This window comes from Onychomys torridus, chromosome 13 (genome assembly GCF_903995425.1).
Source record: "Onychomys torridus chromosome 13, mOncTor1.1, whole genome shotgun sequence".
Lineage (NCBI taxonomy): Eukaryota > Metazoa > Chordata > Mammalia > Rodentia > Cricetidae > Onychomys > Onychomys torridus.
Window position 1 is genome coordinate 10,219,839 of NC_050455.1, and position 18,398 is coordinate 10,238,236.

General features: G+C 39.7%; 1 protein-coding gene across 1 annotated transcript in view; it reads right to left on the minus strand.

Moving 5' to 3' along the window:
* Dsc1 (desmocollin 1) overlaps positions 1-8,265 on the minus strand; it is a 29,021-nt gene extending 20,756 nt beyond the window's left edge. The window contains 5 exon segments of the mRNA XM_036205265.1: positions 707-862; positions 2,172-2,291; positions 3,415-3,617; positions 5,496-5,580; positions 8,203-8,265. Coding sequence (XP_036061158.1) covers positions 707-862; positions 2,172-2,291; positions 3,415-3,617; positions 5,496-5,580; positions 8,203-8,265 — 627 coding nt within the window.
* Between the last annotated feature and the right edge of the window lie 10,133 nt (positions 8,266-18,398).

An 18,398-nucleotide genomic window follows, 5' to 3' on the forward strand; every position in this document is an offset into this window, starting at 1 on the left:
ATTAATCATCCTCCTAAGCTAAGGGGGATCTCTTATATACCAGTTAAAGATTAGACAGCTAAACAGATGTTTGGATTTGTCTTTAGGTAGAAGAATAAAATAGGTTGGTAGGTAAATTCTAGATGCCTAGGAAGATAAAATGCTATTATTCAGGGGTTAAATCTCTGAGGAATGGGGAGACAAGGGAGTAGCGTCACACTAAGCAAGGTCTAATGGTAGACCCGACTGACTTAGACACACATCTGGAATCCCTTGGGTGACAGAGCCCAGCTCATACAACTAGATCAGACTTTCTGGGCATGGGCCCAAGTATCAGTTTTGTTTATCTTGTTGTTTAGATCTCATGTGCTTTACAACATAAAAACATGGTGACAATAACTGAAGTACTTTATTATAGAGAACTTTGAACCCAAAGAAAATCTGTTATTTCTCCATAGTTTATAGATGAACGTCTGTTCTTGAGATATGTCATTGGATTTCTACTCACCCTCTCACCCTCTTCTTACATGCTCCCCAGATTGTACCCACTGCTATTTTTTCAGCCTAGCACCAATGGAACTTTGAAGTTTATATTGAATATTAGTAATATTCTACATACTAAGTGAATTATTAGATGCTTAATATTTGTAAAAAAAAAACAATGTTTACAATATTAATACATGAGTAACACACACCTAATGTTAAATAAATATTTCAGTGATCTTACCAAAAATTGGTCATACTGCTCACGGTCAATGCTTCGGGTACAATAGATGTCCCCAGTGTCCTTCTCTATGAAGAACAAATTGAAAGGCTCTTTGTCCACTCCTGGTCCACTGATAGAGTAAAAGATGGTGTAATTCTGGGCAGCATCAGACTGGATCTATAACAAGAAGAGACAATTTGGAGACAGAACATCTTGATCACTATCTTCATCTCACCTCTTGTGAGAGTTTACTTTCCATCACTTTCTCTCTTTTGTTCCTTCCTCCAGAAGCTCCCATTTTTTTCAAAATCTTATCTCCATCCTTCCACGTGTGAAGCCAGACTCTGTCCCTTGCTTGATCCCTAATGTCTGTGCAGTTCTGAGGCCCGTGGAGCAGTGTGTCTTCATGTCTGTTCTGTTCCTACACACAGTGCAGGACACCTTTCCGTGATTTCAAATCATTTCACACTGAAAACTGTATAATCACAGGGGAAGCAATACAACTTCTTACATGACTAATTCTACCGACCTCAGATTGTTGCAAGGCTGCCCTATGCTTGCATTTCAGCTGTGTGGCAGCAAGGCAGCTCACTTACTAAACCACAAAAGTGACCAGTTTTTAGGGGATAACTGTTCATTTAAGCCAGCGTTGAGTTGTGCCAAACTGGTGTGTTTGCTCTCTGCCGAGGAGAGCTTGGATATCCGGCATAGGGTTGGAGAATTGACTCAAGAGCACAGGTGCTTGTTACCAAGCCTGGCCACCTGAGTTCAAATCTGGGCACCCAGATCGTGGAAGGAGAAAACCAACTGTTCCTAGCCATCTGTGGACCCATGCATAGGTATTTCTATGGCACATGCCTGCCCTCTACCCCAAATAAATAAATAAAATGTTTAAAAAATAATATTTGGGTGAAGAAAGTCTATAGAGTTTCTCTATGTTCCTCATTATAGTGAATAGATGACACCCAGTAATATTAATAACTTAAATTCCCCATTCAATATATTGTACACTATTTATTTATGTACCTTATTGGGGATAGAATTTAGGACCTTGTGCATGCTTGGCAAACAGATGACCACTGAGCCACTTCTCCAGCCCATTAGAGTTGCACCTTAGCTGTGTGGCTTGGTCCTCTTGTGGGACTCCTAGCAAGTGGGAACAGGGACTCTCTCTGATTCTTTTTCTGGCTTTCGAGACCCTGTTCCTCATACTGGGTTGCCTTGCTCAGCCTTAATACAAGGGGAGGTATTTAGTCTTGCTGCAACTTGATATACCAGGTTTGGCTTGTATCCATGAGAGGCCTGCCCTTTCCTCAACAGAAACTAAGGAGTAAGTAAATGGGGGGAAACAGAAGGGAGGTTGTGGGGGTAGGGCTGGGAGAAGAGGAGGGAGGGGAACTATGGTTGGAATGTAAAATAAACAAATAAATAAATAAATAAAATCTCTAACACATATGAAATTTTAACAAAAAACCATGTGACAGACCTGCTGAACGTGTTGTGGAAATGGACCTAATGAGTTCTCCATCAGCGAACATGGAATAGGAGCCCATCTTCTTTTACTGCGCGTGTGTACTGGATCTTTGGTATGTCTCTTCCTAAAAACCTACATTTGATGAGCAATGAAATACAGCTTTACTTAGCATTATTAAAACTGTGACTTTCTGTGTACTCCATGATGGAGAAAATAAGTAAGAGTGATACATAACAATATCGTGAATAATCCCTACAGAATTTGTACTATGTTTTTTCCAATACACACACACACACACACACACACACACACACACACACACACCTCTTACTATATCGTATTTCCTAGTTCTATCAGTTTCCTGATGTGACTAGTTAGCAATCACAATTTGGCTGGTCATTGATATAAACATCTTTGAGAAGCTAGAGACTTCCTTTGCCCCTACCCCCCACATAATCAATTAACAAATACTTAAGAACTGGCTTCATTTTATGAAGCATGGTGCAGGTGAAATCCATGTAAACCCTGTCTATAAGTATTTATGTTCCACCAGACAAAACGTGAACAGCATTTATTCAAGCAGCTTTCATGCAATTTGGATAAAAAAAATAATGCTTTATAAGCATGAATCATATTTTTAAATGCAAGGAAAAGTAGTCTTTGCAATCAAAAGAGGTTTAGTTCAGAAATCTGTTTATAAATTTAATCAGTAGTTTTTATGAGACTCAGTCATTATGCTGAGTTTACTTAACATGAGATGCAAAGTGTGGCATGTCCAGGACTCATTACCCTTACCTACAAGGTGGTGGGTTGAAGACACCCATACCCCTCTTGGCCAGGCCACACGTCCATTCTAAAGACAGGGGCGCTATGGAGTTTTCTACTATGCGAATGGGTCCCCTGATGATGCCACAAGCCTCACTGGAAGGAAGCCCCAGGGTGGAGTGGCCCTGCTTGCCCTGCTTCATTGTTCTCTGAGACCCACCCCAGCCTTTTTCTTGTTCTTCAGGTTGGCTGCTCTTCCCACCACACCTCCAAGTTTATCTGAAACCTGTGATATTCCGAAGTAGCTCACTGGCCATGGTCTTCTTCCCCAATACTAACTGGGTAAATGGTTGATACGCCACTCTTTTTTAACATTCCAGTCCTCACTTATGAGAAGGTTGAGTGCAAAAGACAAAGGAATCAAGGAAGGCTTTAGGCTTGTGGATGCAATGGGAACCCTTTTAGGACATCCTGCCCTAACCTGCTTTACCTTTTTTTCTCTTGCTGACAACTCAATTTCTATTTCCTTTTGCTCCTGCCTCTGACTGTCTGAGAGGAAGATGGAGAACCTCTTCTTCTCAGAAGACAAAATCAGGTCATGTGTTGTATAAATTGTGCCGTCTTCTAGAATTCTGAAGGCTGGGTCACTGGACAGGATCAGGCTGGGTGATTTGAGGCACTCCTCCAGATTCACTGCAGGGAGGGCATTTCACAGCAATGTCAGGTTAAACCAGAAAGGGAACGAGTCTTACAAGGAATGACAACTGTCAATTGACATGAGGGGAGCAGAAAGAGGGTAGGACACTGAACACCTGCTGTTCTAAAACGTGGGGACTGTGAAAATTAAACTAGTTGGGTTTTGGTCCCCCTCTGCCTTTCCCTTCCCTCCCTCCCTCCTTCCTTCCCTCCCTCCCTCCCTCCCTCTCCCCTCTGCCTTTTCCTTTCCTCCCTCCCTCCCTCCCTCCCTCTTTCCTTCCTTTTGTCTTTTCTTTTGTCCTTCTCCCCCTCTCCCTCCCCTCCTTCCTTCCCTCCCTCCCTCCCTCTCCCCTCTGCCTTTTCCTTTCCTCCCTCTTCCCCTCCCTCCCTCCCTCCTTCTCTCCCTCCCTCCCTCCCTCTCCCCTCTGCCTTTTCCTTCCCTCCCTCCCTCCCTCCCTTCCTTCCTCTTTCCTTCTTGGCAGTCAGTGCTGAAGATACAACCCAGAACCTCATTCAGGAAAGTCAAGCCTCTACCGACTGAGCTGCAATCTTCCCCTCCCATTACTTTCATCACGAATTAATTTAAGAAGTAAACTATTCTGCAGGTTTATTGGTTTTGGTTTGCTTCTACTTTCCCTAGTATCCAAGGGTTTGTGTACACAGGTCCTTGACTTGCAGTGGTTCAACTTCATGGAAGTGTGAAAGTGATATACATGCAACTGACTTTGAGCCTGGGGCTTTAATACTGACCTTTTTTCAAGCTAGGAATATATGGTAAAAGCCTCCCTCCTAATGCTAGACAGGGTTATGAACTGCTCGTAGTGATCCTTGAATAGGGAGATGGTAAGGGACCAAGGTGGAAACTGTACAATGGACCATGTTGCTAAGATATGACGTTTGGTAGGTTAGGTATACTGAATGCATCTTCCCCTTACTTTTAACTTATAATAGGTTTAAGAGGATGTGGTGAATCCATCATAAATCAAGAGCTATCTGGAGGGAGGGAGGTTAATATGTATGTATTTATATGTTTATAGATAACATATATAAACATGTATATACATCTACATGTATAAATACATATAATGCACTATATACATATATACATATAATGCACTATGAAGCAGAAATTTATATGATATGTTTACATATAATTATAAATATATAAATTTCTGTTTCATAATACATGTTTGACTTACATAGTTTTAAACTGCATTTATTATAAGATGGTGTTAGTAGATTTTGAGATTAAGTTAAAATTTATTTGGCAATAAGATAAAAGTTAAGTTGTAATAGGTGAGAAACCTAGTCTGTTCTTCCCACTAATGATGCAAATAATCTTCATGTAAAATCTATTTGAGGTTTGAAAATCTCGGTGCTTAATGCATATTGATGATTGTGGTAGTAAAATCCACTGACATTATATTTGACTTTTACAAGTTATTCTGTGAAATAGAGCATATAAGTTCTCAATAAATATGTATTCATTGCTACCCACCACAAGCGCAGATTTTATATGGAGCATTTCAGCTTTGAGATTTGTTTCATGTCTTATCAGCCAAGAAACTTGACCCTGGGATTCTGGCAGCAGCAGAATTGACATGATTTAAGATACACTGCTAGTGCTGATGCTTGGCTTTGTTTAAACTAAAATAATTTTCTTCCTTCCCTAAGGTTTGCTAATTTTCTAGCAAGAAAGATTAAACAAATTTGATAATTTGACCACCTTCCACCATGAATAGAAAGGGAGCTACTTTCTAGTGTAGGGCAAGGTTTAAAACTAAGTAGCAATTACATAACTTTCATCCCAAAGTTTCCAAGAGCAGCCCCCCGAACTAATTGCAGTAAGTTACAATTCCCAGGACAGAGTCTCACCTTTGCCTACAGGTGTTTCAGCCTTAAGATGAGAGGGAATTTGAAGAGAAATTTTTTGACAGGCATCGCAAAATAATACCAGAACCTAAAAAACAAAACAAAACAAAAAAAAAAAACAAAAAAAAAAAAACAAATTCAAACATCATATTTTTCTTTACATTGCAATTTGGTCTGGTTGATAAAATTACTACCAATTTTAGAAACAAATGAAACTTTTTAATCCTCTACTTTTTCAGATTCATTTAGAAAGTGATTGGCACAGTCTTTGGGAACTCTAGTATCAATTTAAAAGTTAAGTGAACAGTTCTTAGGACTACAACATTATTATACACTTGCAGCAAAATGTATTATGATCCATTGAATTTATTGTATTGTCTCCAAGACTCTCCACAAACTTCACAGACCTTTGGCCTGGAAAAGTACTGAATTCTAGAATTCTATAAGCATTTATGTACTAACTCTCTCCAACCTTTTTTTTTTTTTTTTTTTTTAAACTACTTGAGGTTACTATTGAGGAAGTGAGAAATATTTAAAGTGTTTTTGAGGTTCATAAAAATAATACTTAGAACCAACCCACTGTCATTAAATCACTTTTTGGACTGTCTTAGAATAGATAAATAAATCTTCAAAGTATGTTTTCAAACCACCTAGCTAAATGTTTTAAACTAACAGAATTTTCTGAATTTCAATTATATTCAAGGCACAGCAATTGTTATAAAAATCTAGGAAGTCCAAAGCAGACAGAAAACTATTTTTAAAAAAGTAAAAGTTAGCAGGGCAATGGTGGTGCATGCCTTTAATCCCAGCACTCGGGAGGCAGAGCCAGGTGGATCTCTGTGACTTCCAGGCCAGCCTGGGCTACCAAATGAGTTCCAGAAAAGGCACAAAGCTACACAGAGAAATTCTGTCTCGAAAAACAAAACAAAACAAAACAAAGTAAAAGTTATGAGCTCATAGAATTCTATTAATTCAAAACAATTTTATTTCTTTTGTATCACGTTATATTTATTTGATTTTTTTCTCTATTTATTAAAAATAATCCTATGCTTATTTTTTAAAAAAGGACCACAACAAGATTTCTCAGAATCACACAGGTTAGTTTGTGGTCAGTTTTTCTCAAAGACCAAGTTCTAAAGTCATGGGATATGCTATTTGTGTGAGAATGAGCAAAATGGTTAATGTTCATATTAAGGACGTTGTATCCTTCTAACTCAACTCAGATGTATCATAGCGGCTTAAAACAGACTGTAAATTTGTTTTACAAATCTGTTAGGCATAGAATGTGGCAAGCTGCCATTTTATAGGTCACATTTGCATACAGCTGCAATTTAAATAACCACTTATGAAAACAAGGGGCATTCTTACTCATTTGTCTTTTTAGAAATATCTCATCCCTAATGCCGAGAATCGCACTAGTCTGTGCCTAAAGCCTTGCTGAAGATGAAGTTCAGGCAGGTAATTGTCTACATGCATAGTGTGGGAAAAGCCCATCATAATTAGAAATAGATGCATATACATATATATATGCATATACCTGTGTATGCATAAATGTGTATACATATATTTTATAGAATACATCCAGATTTCCAAAACTATCCTCATTTCAGTTCCTCCCTTTCTTAAGACCCTCGCCTCAGGAATTCACCTTCGGTAGACAGAAACATTGGAAGTTTCCAGGACGTCAGTAGTCCCTCTGCCTCCAAGTGAAAATTGGGGTCTAAATGACTTGGAAGGAGTTGTGACCTTTCCAGTCAGTATAGGATTCAAGGATGAAAAGGCAAAGGATGAATCAAGGGATAAAGGGCTGTGTGGGGACCAGAACCAAAAGCAAGAAGAAACTGAGTTTAGCCACATTTTACTTAACAGATACTAACTCCAGGTGGTCTCTGCGTGCTCTTCTCCCAGATAGTCACAAAATGAGAAGTAGACCATCAATCCTGCACTATTAATATGAAGAAAATGTTTGTGCTCATTCATGAAAACCCCAAAATTCTGAAAAGATAATTTACAACTGAAGAATTTTTGGTAAAATAAAAACTAAATTAAAAAGCAGGGGTCACAATGCAGAATTTCCAAATGGAGATCTGAGAAACTTTCCCCATCAAAGGCACATATAGCATCCTGAAAACAGTTCACAGTGGTCACAACCCAAGGTGGATGGCAACTTCCTGGCAATTCCAGTGACAGCCCCACTCCTCCTGCTGAGTTAAGCTGCAGCCTCACGTGGCCAGGTCTACCCTTCTTTAAAGGCTTCCTGAGTGAACTAAGAACATCTTGAGTAAGTCATAGCTTCACCCAGAATCCTTTTCTCTTTTTTCTGCTCAGTGGACTAGGATGTTAAATGCATGAGCTTTGAAAATGCCTACTATCTAAAGCAAATCTCAGAAACTTCTGGGCCAAATTCCAAAAAGTTATTTCACCACTCCTTAGGGGGGGAAAAAAACCACCATAGAAAGCTGAATGAGGGATTCCCTTGAAAGACATTGCCACGCAGGCACTGGAGCTTGGAGAGTAAGCAATCCCTCCCCGTTCTGGATCGATCACAAGCCCCTCAGCTCTTCTCTAAATTGCTCTCAAATCAGCTTTTCTTTTCCTCCCTCTATCCTTGCTGCCTTCCTTCCTGCCAAGACTCACTTTCAAGCCCCAGCTGGCCCAAGGAAGCAGGTGAAAGCATGCCTAGTTCCCTAATCCTTTGGATGTTACTCACCAGGAGAGAGAAAAGGAGCTGCTTAGAGAAGGTGCTCCCTGGGGCAGCGAGGGCCACAGCCATCAGAAGAGGTCCCAATGGCCAGGGACGGTGGGCAGCTAATGGGGTGGCCTGGAGCGCACAGGGAGGCTAAGCAGATGCTGCCACTTGTCAAGAGGCTCTGCAGCCAAGTTGGCACAGTTGAGGAGGCTTTGGAAGAGAGTCAGGAGACAAGTGATAAGAAACAGGAGGAGGAGCGACAGATGGCCTCCTTCCCTGGCCAGTCTTCTTCCTTCCAGTCCAACTCCCTGTGAATGTAGAGAGGTTTCCTACAAGTCGGGAGAGGAAGGCACAAAACACCCCATGCCCAGCCACTGGCTCCTCCTCAAAGCAGCTTTCAAAATTTCTCCTGCCACTTAACACATAGTCAGAAGCAGAAGACAACACCCTCCATCCTCAGCCCTCCTCCCTTTACCCCCAGGTAGAGGCTGTGATTCCTCCTGGTTATTATGTCCTCCCACAGCCTCCCCTCCTTCCTGGCCTTATTAACCTGCCTTGCCCCCCGGGTGCAAACAGGAATTTTGCATAAACCCCATGCAAAAAAAAAAAAGAAAGAAAGAAAAAGGTGATGCCTGGTTTGATGCATTGGCAAACCAGAGGACGTATGCTTGTGCAATCACTTCCATCTGGAGTTATCTCCCCATCAAAGCATTCAGGTATAGCCAGTGCCATAAAGCACTACAGCTTTGCCAGAGAGATGACATTCCAGCTGATGCCACGGGTACATTGTGTTTACCCCCTATTATTTTCTGTCTCCTAGGAGTCAGTCCTCTAGACATCACAAGGAATATCCCAAAGTATACCAACCTCATAAAAACAAAATAATAATAATAATAATAATAATAATAATAATAATAATAATAATAAAGCAACAAGGATGTAGTTTTGTTATTGTTTTCTTTTTCTTACACTGGATGTATTGTTACCCCCTCCCCCTGCAGGACAACTACAACCTACTAGACTAATCACATTAAAAATCATTCCATTTACCCTAATTGTGTATTACAAGTAATACAGAAGCTGACCTAGACTACTGGTGTAATGATGCCATAGTACACGGGCTTTGTAAACAACAATGACTCTCTCAATGGAGACTTTAACCTCTTTTCTTTTGTTTTAATTCAAGTTGTTCCATATCAGTTGCGCCCTATGACATTGATAGAAGTTGGGGGAAGATGAAAAATATTGCCAGGTATTAAGTGTTAGATACATGAATGAAACTAAATTCTAATTTTCTGAATTATTGTGATGAATCAAGAGCCATAGCAGACATTTAAGTCAGTGTTCCCAATAGACCAACAAAAGCTTCTTTTAGCAAATGACAGAACCTTGGGAAAGTAAACCTTATCCCTGCGTTCATGAACAAATGTGTGAAAGTGGGCTGGAGATAAAGTGTAGACCATGGGTTCAGTCCCCAGAACCACATGAACCAGATACAGTGGTGCAAGCCTGTAAGCTCAGCACTCAGGAGGTGGAGGTGGGGAGTCAGACATCCATGGTCATCTCTGGCTGTTTGGAAGTTGAAGGGCAGCCTGGGATACAGGAGACTTTGTCTCAAAACACAAAGTGAAAAAGCAGACAGTGGAACCTGTCTGCCTGTCACTAAAGTACTACTTCTTATTTTATCTCTTAATTTGTGAGGCTACCTAAAGGTGCGCCAACAGATGTACTCATGGAACAACTACTGAAAGATTCACATGCCAGGCTTTGGGCTCTGTGAAGAGGGACGCCATTCAAGGAGAAAAAGAACACTGGAAAGTTCATGAATCCAAAAGTAAGTACATACTTTGGAGACCGCATAAACGTTTGAAGGATAAGAAAAGAACACTAGAGCAAATATTAAAGATCTTAGCACTTGAGAGCAAAGTAAATAACAAATCCTCAGTGCATAGTTCAGAGACTAAGGAGAAGAATTAATTGTGTTATATACATATTGCATAATCTCTCATTTACCACAAATTTACAGTCATAAAGAGGAAGCCTGACATGTAAGGCCTCACATGGTGCATGTGTTTCTTTAATCATTAGCTTAAGGTACATCAAAAAGGCATCTCTATACTAAATAGTGTGTTTTAAGGAGATACGGCAACACATTTCAGAGAAATTGATTATATGTGGCCAGTTTATAGGAAGAGGTAATCAAGACAAAAATTCATGACCTTAAAACAGTTACTTTTTAAAACAACACTAAGGTGTCCTCATTTATTCTAAAAGACTAGACGTGTAGGAACACTGTACTGATAAAGTTATAAGAAACTACATTGGACAAAATGCACATAAATGGAAGGAACCAAATTCTGGAGTAAAGAAAAAAATGGGCTGCAATCTTATGGGGAAAATGTATAAACAAAAGAAAAAAGAAGTCTTAGCAGTTGAAAGCAACATCCTGAGTCTTTTGAGCTTAGTATACTACAAAAACAAACAAAAACCCCAAAACAAACAAATAAAAAAATTCATTTTCTGCCATTTCCTCTGATTAGTATTTTCTCTGATGACACTTTCAAAGTTGAATATTTAAAACCTATTTTTAATTATAACCTTCCTGTCAATTGTTCATTTTCTGTATTAAGCAGCACATTATTAAATGCTGACTTTGAACATGAGAATATGTTCTCACTGCCTAGAGAGAAAAGCCTTTGCATTCCACTGAACTTGGAAACTATCTGGGTAAAAGGATATTAAATTGAGAAGTAAATTATTTGTGAAAAATTACTAGGAATGATTTCTTAAGGGTTCTTACAGAGATTACTAGTTAATTTTACATAAACTGACCACTCCCAATTATTATCAAAACTGTTGTCAAGCCTAAGAAAAGAAACATCAGCACCCATCTAAGGGCAATTTAGGGCTCTCTCAATTTAGCACACACACTTAATTCAAGGTGGCTTAAGAGAAACATGACCTCCTTAATGAAAATGCATCACAACTGATTTAACTGAGCATTTAAGTCATTCCTAACATTTACTCATTATAAGAACCATATTTATACATCGAGCTATTTCTTGAGCTAGAGGTACTTTATGTTTGTAATGTTTTAAATTAACCCCTGTAAGTTAATCATTTTCAGAATTTGATGTTGGAGTATTTGATAGGCTAAGACACTCATAATTCTAAATTATGCACTCTCTTGGTGAATTTCAATTAAAAATGACACTTAAAATCTTTAATAGTCATAGTTATTATAGTCATTAGAAAGGAATATTTTCCTCCACAGTTCTATTTCTATTCTCATTAATAAGGTATATGAGGTCCTTACATTTACAGATACAATAATAATATGCACAATGTAATGTATAGAATAGATATATGATGGAAAAAGAAAAACATGTAGTAATCTGGGAATATTTTTAGAAGAAGCTCTATTAAGAGCACACTTCTCCACTTTACAGTTGTGTTAACTACAGTTTCTTTTGTGCAAATGGATTAAGAGCGATTACTATTAAACAAAAGAAACTACACTCATTAAAGCATACACCCTCTATGAAACAGCCTCAATTAGCCACTGGCCTCCAATTATCATTATGCTACGATTCTTCTGCAATCCATTGGTGGTAGACAGCCCTCCTGCATTGGCATAGATCAGAGAACATGAGTCTAAAAACTGCTGAGGTTGGGAACGCCCATATTCCATTCTCAGAGTCCGGATTCAGGTTGGAATGAGCTCAATATGTTGCAAGTCACCAGATAGAGCTAGTCCACAGTGTGTCTAGAACTGATAAATAATCATTTATTGTGTCTAAAATGCTACTAGAAAATGTGGAGAAACTATGCGTGAGGGTGAGTACAGTATTGGCAAATAGAAAAGGAGACTATGTATGACAGAATACAAGGAGTATGTAGTCACATGCATATACAGGCACAGAATTGCAGTGTTTCAGAAGTTCAAAGTAGACTGGGATACTCAGGAGACCAGACTATCATCCCTTGTTAAAGAAATGAAAACCAAGTGTAGCATGCAAGTGTAAAATAAGGCCCTTGAGTTCAGATGAACCTAAAGGACACCAGAACAAGGAGAGGCAGTGGCAAGGGAGACTGTTCTCTGAGTAAAATGTTTAACACACAGAGTCAGAACATAAGTTCCTCAGCACCCATATTAAAAAAAAAAAAAAAGGAAAAAAGCCAGGCATGATGGTATGTGCCTGAAATGCTAACAGTGCAGATGTAGGGAAACAGAAGGAGGATCCCTAGGGCTTGCTGGTTAGCTAGTTTCAACAAATAGATGAGCTGAAGTTCAATGAAAGACCCTAATCTCGCCAAATAAGATGGAAATTAGTTGAGGATAATACCTAGCATCAATCTCTGTCCTCCACAGGTAAGTACACATAAGACACACATGCACACACGCAAACACACACACACACACACACACACACACACACACACACACACACACACACACACACACACACACACACACACACGCATGCAAAGAGAAACAAATCAATCTTGTCTTCCTCACTGTAAATGTTAAGAAAGATAAAAGTATGTCCTTTAATGGAGACTGACATCTAGTTTGGAATGCATCTACATTGCATGAGGAATGGAGAACTCTAGAAAGAGCGGAAGCTGGGAAGATGTATGAACAGGGAAGGGGTCAAAATGGGCTGAAGAGAAAACTGGTCAATGCAGGACCAACTTTTCTTGACCACAGATAGCATCTCTGCTCTATGTCTCTGGAGCCGCTCTAGTCTTTTCGGATGTAGACACAGCTTCTAGTCAGAGTGTAATGACAGAAACAGATGAGGAAAAGGCTGAAACTCGGTGTGGGGTGGGGAACTTTAATACACAAAGCCCATGTGAAGGGAGATGGTAGCCCAGCATGGTAGGGAAGGAAAACGATGCTATTCCACTCACTCCATCACAGGAAGAAACTCATGAGATCACTTCAGAGATATGAAGCCCTTAGAGGAAGCCAGAAGAGGAGCCTGCAGTGCAGTCTGGCACCAGTCAGTGTTTTCAGACATTAGTTAAAACACAGAAGCAGAAAGACACCCAAGAATTTACACCACATGAATCAAAACATCCTGAGTAGGGACTTTTCTCTAATTGTCTCTTACATGTTGATTGTTAAACATTAACCAACATAACATTGATGATTCATTTCATGCGCTTTGCAATAATCTTCTATCTTCAACAGTGACCTTACACACACACACACACACACACACACACACACACACACACACACACCACACAAATATCACACCTAACACTCTCACTCTTCTCTTTCTAACAGAATTAACAGAATAAACACATGCATTGAGTGCAAGTAAAAAAGTCAGTGGATCAGAGATGGTATAGATAGCTAAGTGCAAAGCAGCTGTTAGCACAAAGCAAAGACTAGAGTGAGAAAGAAAAACAGAGAATGAGACCCCACATTCTGTCATCCTAAGACACGTTACTGAGCTGTTTTGCTTAACTTGGTGTTATTCATTTGCTTTTGTCTGTTGGCTAAGTGTGAAATGCCTTCTACAGCTAGACCAGTCACTACATATTTACTATCTTAAAAGAGAAATATATGTTCCTAGACTTGCATGTTGATTCTAGAGTGCAAATGTTTGTGAATAGATTTATGAATTAGGATACCATACATGTGAGTCAGAGAACGGGAACCAGCTTTCAGCATAGATAGACTTCTTTAGGATAATCTGAAAAGGACTCACACCATGCAAGTAGTCAGAGCGCCTCTCTTCTAGATTAGGGGCCTTACTGGACTAGAAAGAGGGAAAGGAGAGGCCCTCTGTGGGTAGGATGGTGGCTAGAGTCTTCTTTTCAAGACAAGGTTGGTTTTGTTCTGTCAGTGGTGTCTCTAAAGAGTTTAGGATGTGGTGCGGAGCATTGTGTTGTTCTCAAGTATGTAGGAAGGGTTACAGAGCTTTGCGCACTTGGAACCTGGTGTCTGGTTTAAGATGGCAACACAGTTCTTCTACCAATATGCAGATATTTAGACTATGACAAGGTGGAAGAAGTTTCACTTCCCTGCCAGACTCACCTGCACTCAGCAGCTGCAGTTGAATCTCAATTTGACAGAAAACTGTATAAAAAGAAGCATCCTTGAGCAGAGTTCCCTTGGGTGGATGCCTTGAAGAGGCTAGTCAGCAGAATGGACCTCCCTGCCCTTCCCAGTTACCTCCCAAATGGGAACAAGGATGAGGTGACCCAGAGGCAAGACTCAAAGAATAAGAAGCAAACTCACTTGATTGCCTGCCACTCTGTATACGGTGCCCTCAGACTCCAAGAATGCCATGCTCATTTGAATGGAAGATGCTGATTCAGAATGAATGAGGAAGTGTCCAAAGATGAAAAAGAAAGCAATGGTACTCCCACAAAATACACCTTGTAGGTGGCTTTATTGTGGAAAGTGATTGAGTACACACAAATTTTACCACAACTTAAGTCATTATTTGTATGTCCTGTGTAGACAGGACTCTATGTGGACAAAACATGCATGCACATCACTAATTTACTTAGAATGTTCTTAAGGGAACCAATGGACAAACTATGAATATGCAAGAGCACACGTAGATAAAGCAGAAAAATGAAAATTTAATTGAGTTTGAGAAAGTTTTGTCGTTCAGAACAAAGCAGACCAGGCCATTTTGTTCCTTTTGTATGGGATAGCCTCAGCCAGTGTTTCCCAGAGACAGAATCAGAGAGGTTTGGGTTGTTGAAAGTATAGATTTCCTTGATCCGTCACAGACTTACTGAGTCAGATTCTTAAAACAGTAGGCAAAGAATGTGAATTCTTTTGTATGTAATGTGTGTGTTCATCTTTGTGTGTGTGTGTGTGTGTGTGTGTGTGTGTGTGTGTGTGTGCAAGTGTGCATGCGTGTGTGTGCTCCTGCATGTAGAGGCCAGAATGTCTTCTTTAATCACTTTTCCACCTTATGATTTTATACAGTCTCTCACTGAACCTGGAGCTGCTTCCACCAGGCTAGCTGTCCAGCAAGACCTAAGGATCTTTGTGTCTCCACCTCCTTAGCACTGGAATTACAGGCATGTTTTGTAGTGCCCAGATTCTTATGCCATAGGTCTAAACTCAGGTCAATGTGCTTGTGTGGCACCAAGGTAGTGTCCATGAGTAACCTGCGTCAGATATAAATATTTCAATTAGTTGTAGAGACCTTCCAAAGTTATTAATTAAAAAACTCATTTAGGTACCTATTTCTTCCCAATTGAAACATACCATCCTGGAGGAAGCTGAGAAACTAAAAAGACTTGGGAAGTTAACAAAACCTATAAGGCATGGTTTATAGTCAAGTCAAGGTAGTTGAAGACTTTGACATGGAAGAACTCCATCAAGGGAGGGTTCTGATGGACTGGGAGGATGCTAAATCTAAGAAGGGGATGGAGAAACAGGATGGAATTAAGTGATTGGCAAATGGAAGCTATGCTACATAAGGAGAACTTCTCTTAAGATGACTGAGAAACACAGAGAGATGGAGGAAGGAAAAAATTAAAACAAGTTTGGCAGAGACACCACAGAAATATAAACCTGAGGAGCATCTGGATAGGAATAAAGAAATCATGTGTCCTAAACAAGTTTCAAGAAGCTGTTAACAGAGTCTAGGGATAAAGCTCAGAGCTGAGTGCTCACCTGCCATGCAGGAAGTCTGGGATTGAATCCCAACACCAGAAAGTACCACTACATGCCTCTAATCCCAGGACTCGGGAGGTGAACACAGGAGGATCAGAAGTGCAAGCTCAAAGCTGACCTAGGCTACATAAGACCTTTACTCCAGAAAAAGAAGCCATGCTAGCCACTGCGCTTGTCCAGATTGCTGGCTCCAATGGAGAAGTGGACACCAGCTAGCAAACTGGAAAAGTAATGCATTGACATAATTTCAGGCATGTCACAGTAGGAAAGCTGATAAGCTAGGTTCATAAAACTGGAGGTGGCCAGGGAGATTTCACCCTAAGAAAGTAGAAAGGATGATCTGCCACCAAGACCACTTGTCCACTAGCAACATCACACAGGACATTTGACACTGCCACCCCAAATCCAGGCTCATAGCTTGGAGTTCCAATAGCAATTTGTTCAAAACTATTGACTGACTACTGGTCCAGGATGCCAGAAGGTGGGAAGAGAAGCTCTCTGCATTTTGCTCTGCCTCCCACAAGGCCTCTCAAGGAGTATGTCTTCTACATGAAGAAGACCAGCTGTTTTTTATGCAGCCGTCAGAATCAAAGCCATGTTCTAAGCACTTTACAAGCACTAGTTTAATCAACATAGCCACCCCACGTGAAGAATTCCTTCTAATTTAATATAGATTAATGAAAACGTCAAGAAAGAAACGACTTGTTAGAGTTAACACTGACGGAAGGATCAGAGCAGAAGTTCAAACTGAAGCAGCCAGCTTGGGGAGGTCTTTAGAGGCAAGATTGTCACAATTGGCACATGTAAGTAAGAACAGGATAGATGCTTTGATGCAGTACTGCTAGGAGACCAGAGGAGGCAGGGAACAGAACAGCTATTGAATTCTTAAACTTGGATAACAGGACATGGGGAAGACTGATGTAGAAGCGATGGGCCTGTATAGAAGCAAGACAACGAAGATGGTTTGGGGTCCTCAAAGTCTTGATTTCAGATTTTCTCAGAATAATAGCTTCACTTCTAATAAGATAATGTAGAAGGCAGTGAATATGGTGAGTCTTTGCCACAACTACTGTGTGAAAAAACAGAAGTTCCTCTACATAGGGACCATAAAAAGCAGAAGCTCCAATACTTTCTGTATGAGTAATTATGTCTAGAATTACTCAATAACCCAATTGAAATGAAGAGATGGTAAATGGATATTTGAGGTTTCTTGGTTATATTCAGAAACCAAGGGTCAAAGGTAAAGAGTTGGTGAACTAGACTAAAATCATCACCCTTACCACAAATACCACCCTAATTATAATGGCTATCATTTATTATTTGACTTCTATGCATCAAACACATTGTTAAATTCTTTACATGTATTATCTCAATTCATGCTCATAACAAGTTCATGAAATGGGTCCTGTTATTATCACATTTTATAGGAAGTAAATTTAGACCCATAGACTTGAAATAACTTCTAGTCAGAGAGCTGGTAAGTGGTGAAATGAATCTGATCCTCCTGATACCAGCTAGGGCTCAACTGGGATGAAATGTTGAGATCAGGGTTGGGGAGATGATTCAGTGAGTAAGAGCACTTGCCAAGCATGAGGACTTGAGTGTGAATCCCCAGAATCCATGTTAAAACAAAATTATGTTTGTCTGCAACCTCAGCATTTGAGAGGAAAGACAGGCAGATCCAATGTGTTATCATGTGGTAATGGAGATCAAAACACTAGACAGTAGCTATCAACTGACCTACACCCCCAAGGCAGTTTTCTAGTCTCAGGGACATCTACAATTCTCCCCAAACTGAGCTATAGAACACAGTAATTTGGTTCAAAGTTTCTAACTCCATGGATGCTTGCACAAACAATTGACTTAGACATTTCCATCTTCCAATTCAAGAACAAGCTATGACACCAACCAATAATTTTACCAAAACTAGTAAATGTGCATAATCTTCTGTATATGGATACTGTGCATTTTTTATTTTGGTCATTTTATGTTCATTCTATTTTGTAGTAAGTATTTGCAAACTAAATACATTTGAATTTGTCCCTATGTGAAGGAAGTCAGTGGGGTGAATGGAAGATGACTTTTAGCCATAGTGTTATATCATATTTTGTTCTGATGGGAAGCTTTGTCTCCTAGAAGGAAGATTCCTTTTTTTTGTTTGTTTGTTTGTTTGTTTTTTTGTTTCATACAAAAGCACCTAGATACCATTATGTATGTATTATACATATATATACATATGTGTGTGTGTGTGTGTGTGTGTGTGTGTGTGTGTGTGTGTGTGTTACTGTGTTCCACAGCTTAGACTAGGAAGAACAGTAAAGATGTCTCTTAGACCAGAACACTTCCCTGGGAATGTATATCAGTCAACAGAGTACTTGCCTAGAATTTTGATCCCCACCACCACATATATGATGTGTGTGTGTGTGTGTGTGTGTGTGTGTGTGTGTGTGTGTGTGTGTGACAGGGAGGTGTTGAGTTGGAAATATTTTTATTTTTCAGTATATTGATTTTTAAGAATTTCTTTTCCTTTTCCTTTATTTTGCAGTCATTTTGAATTGAG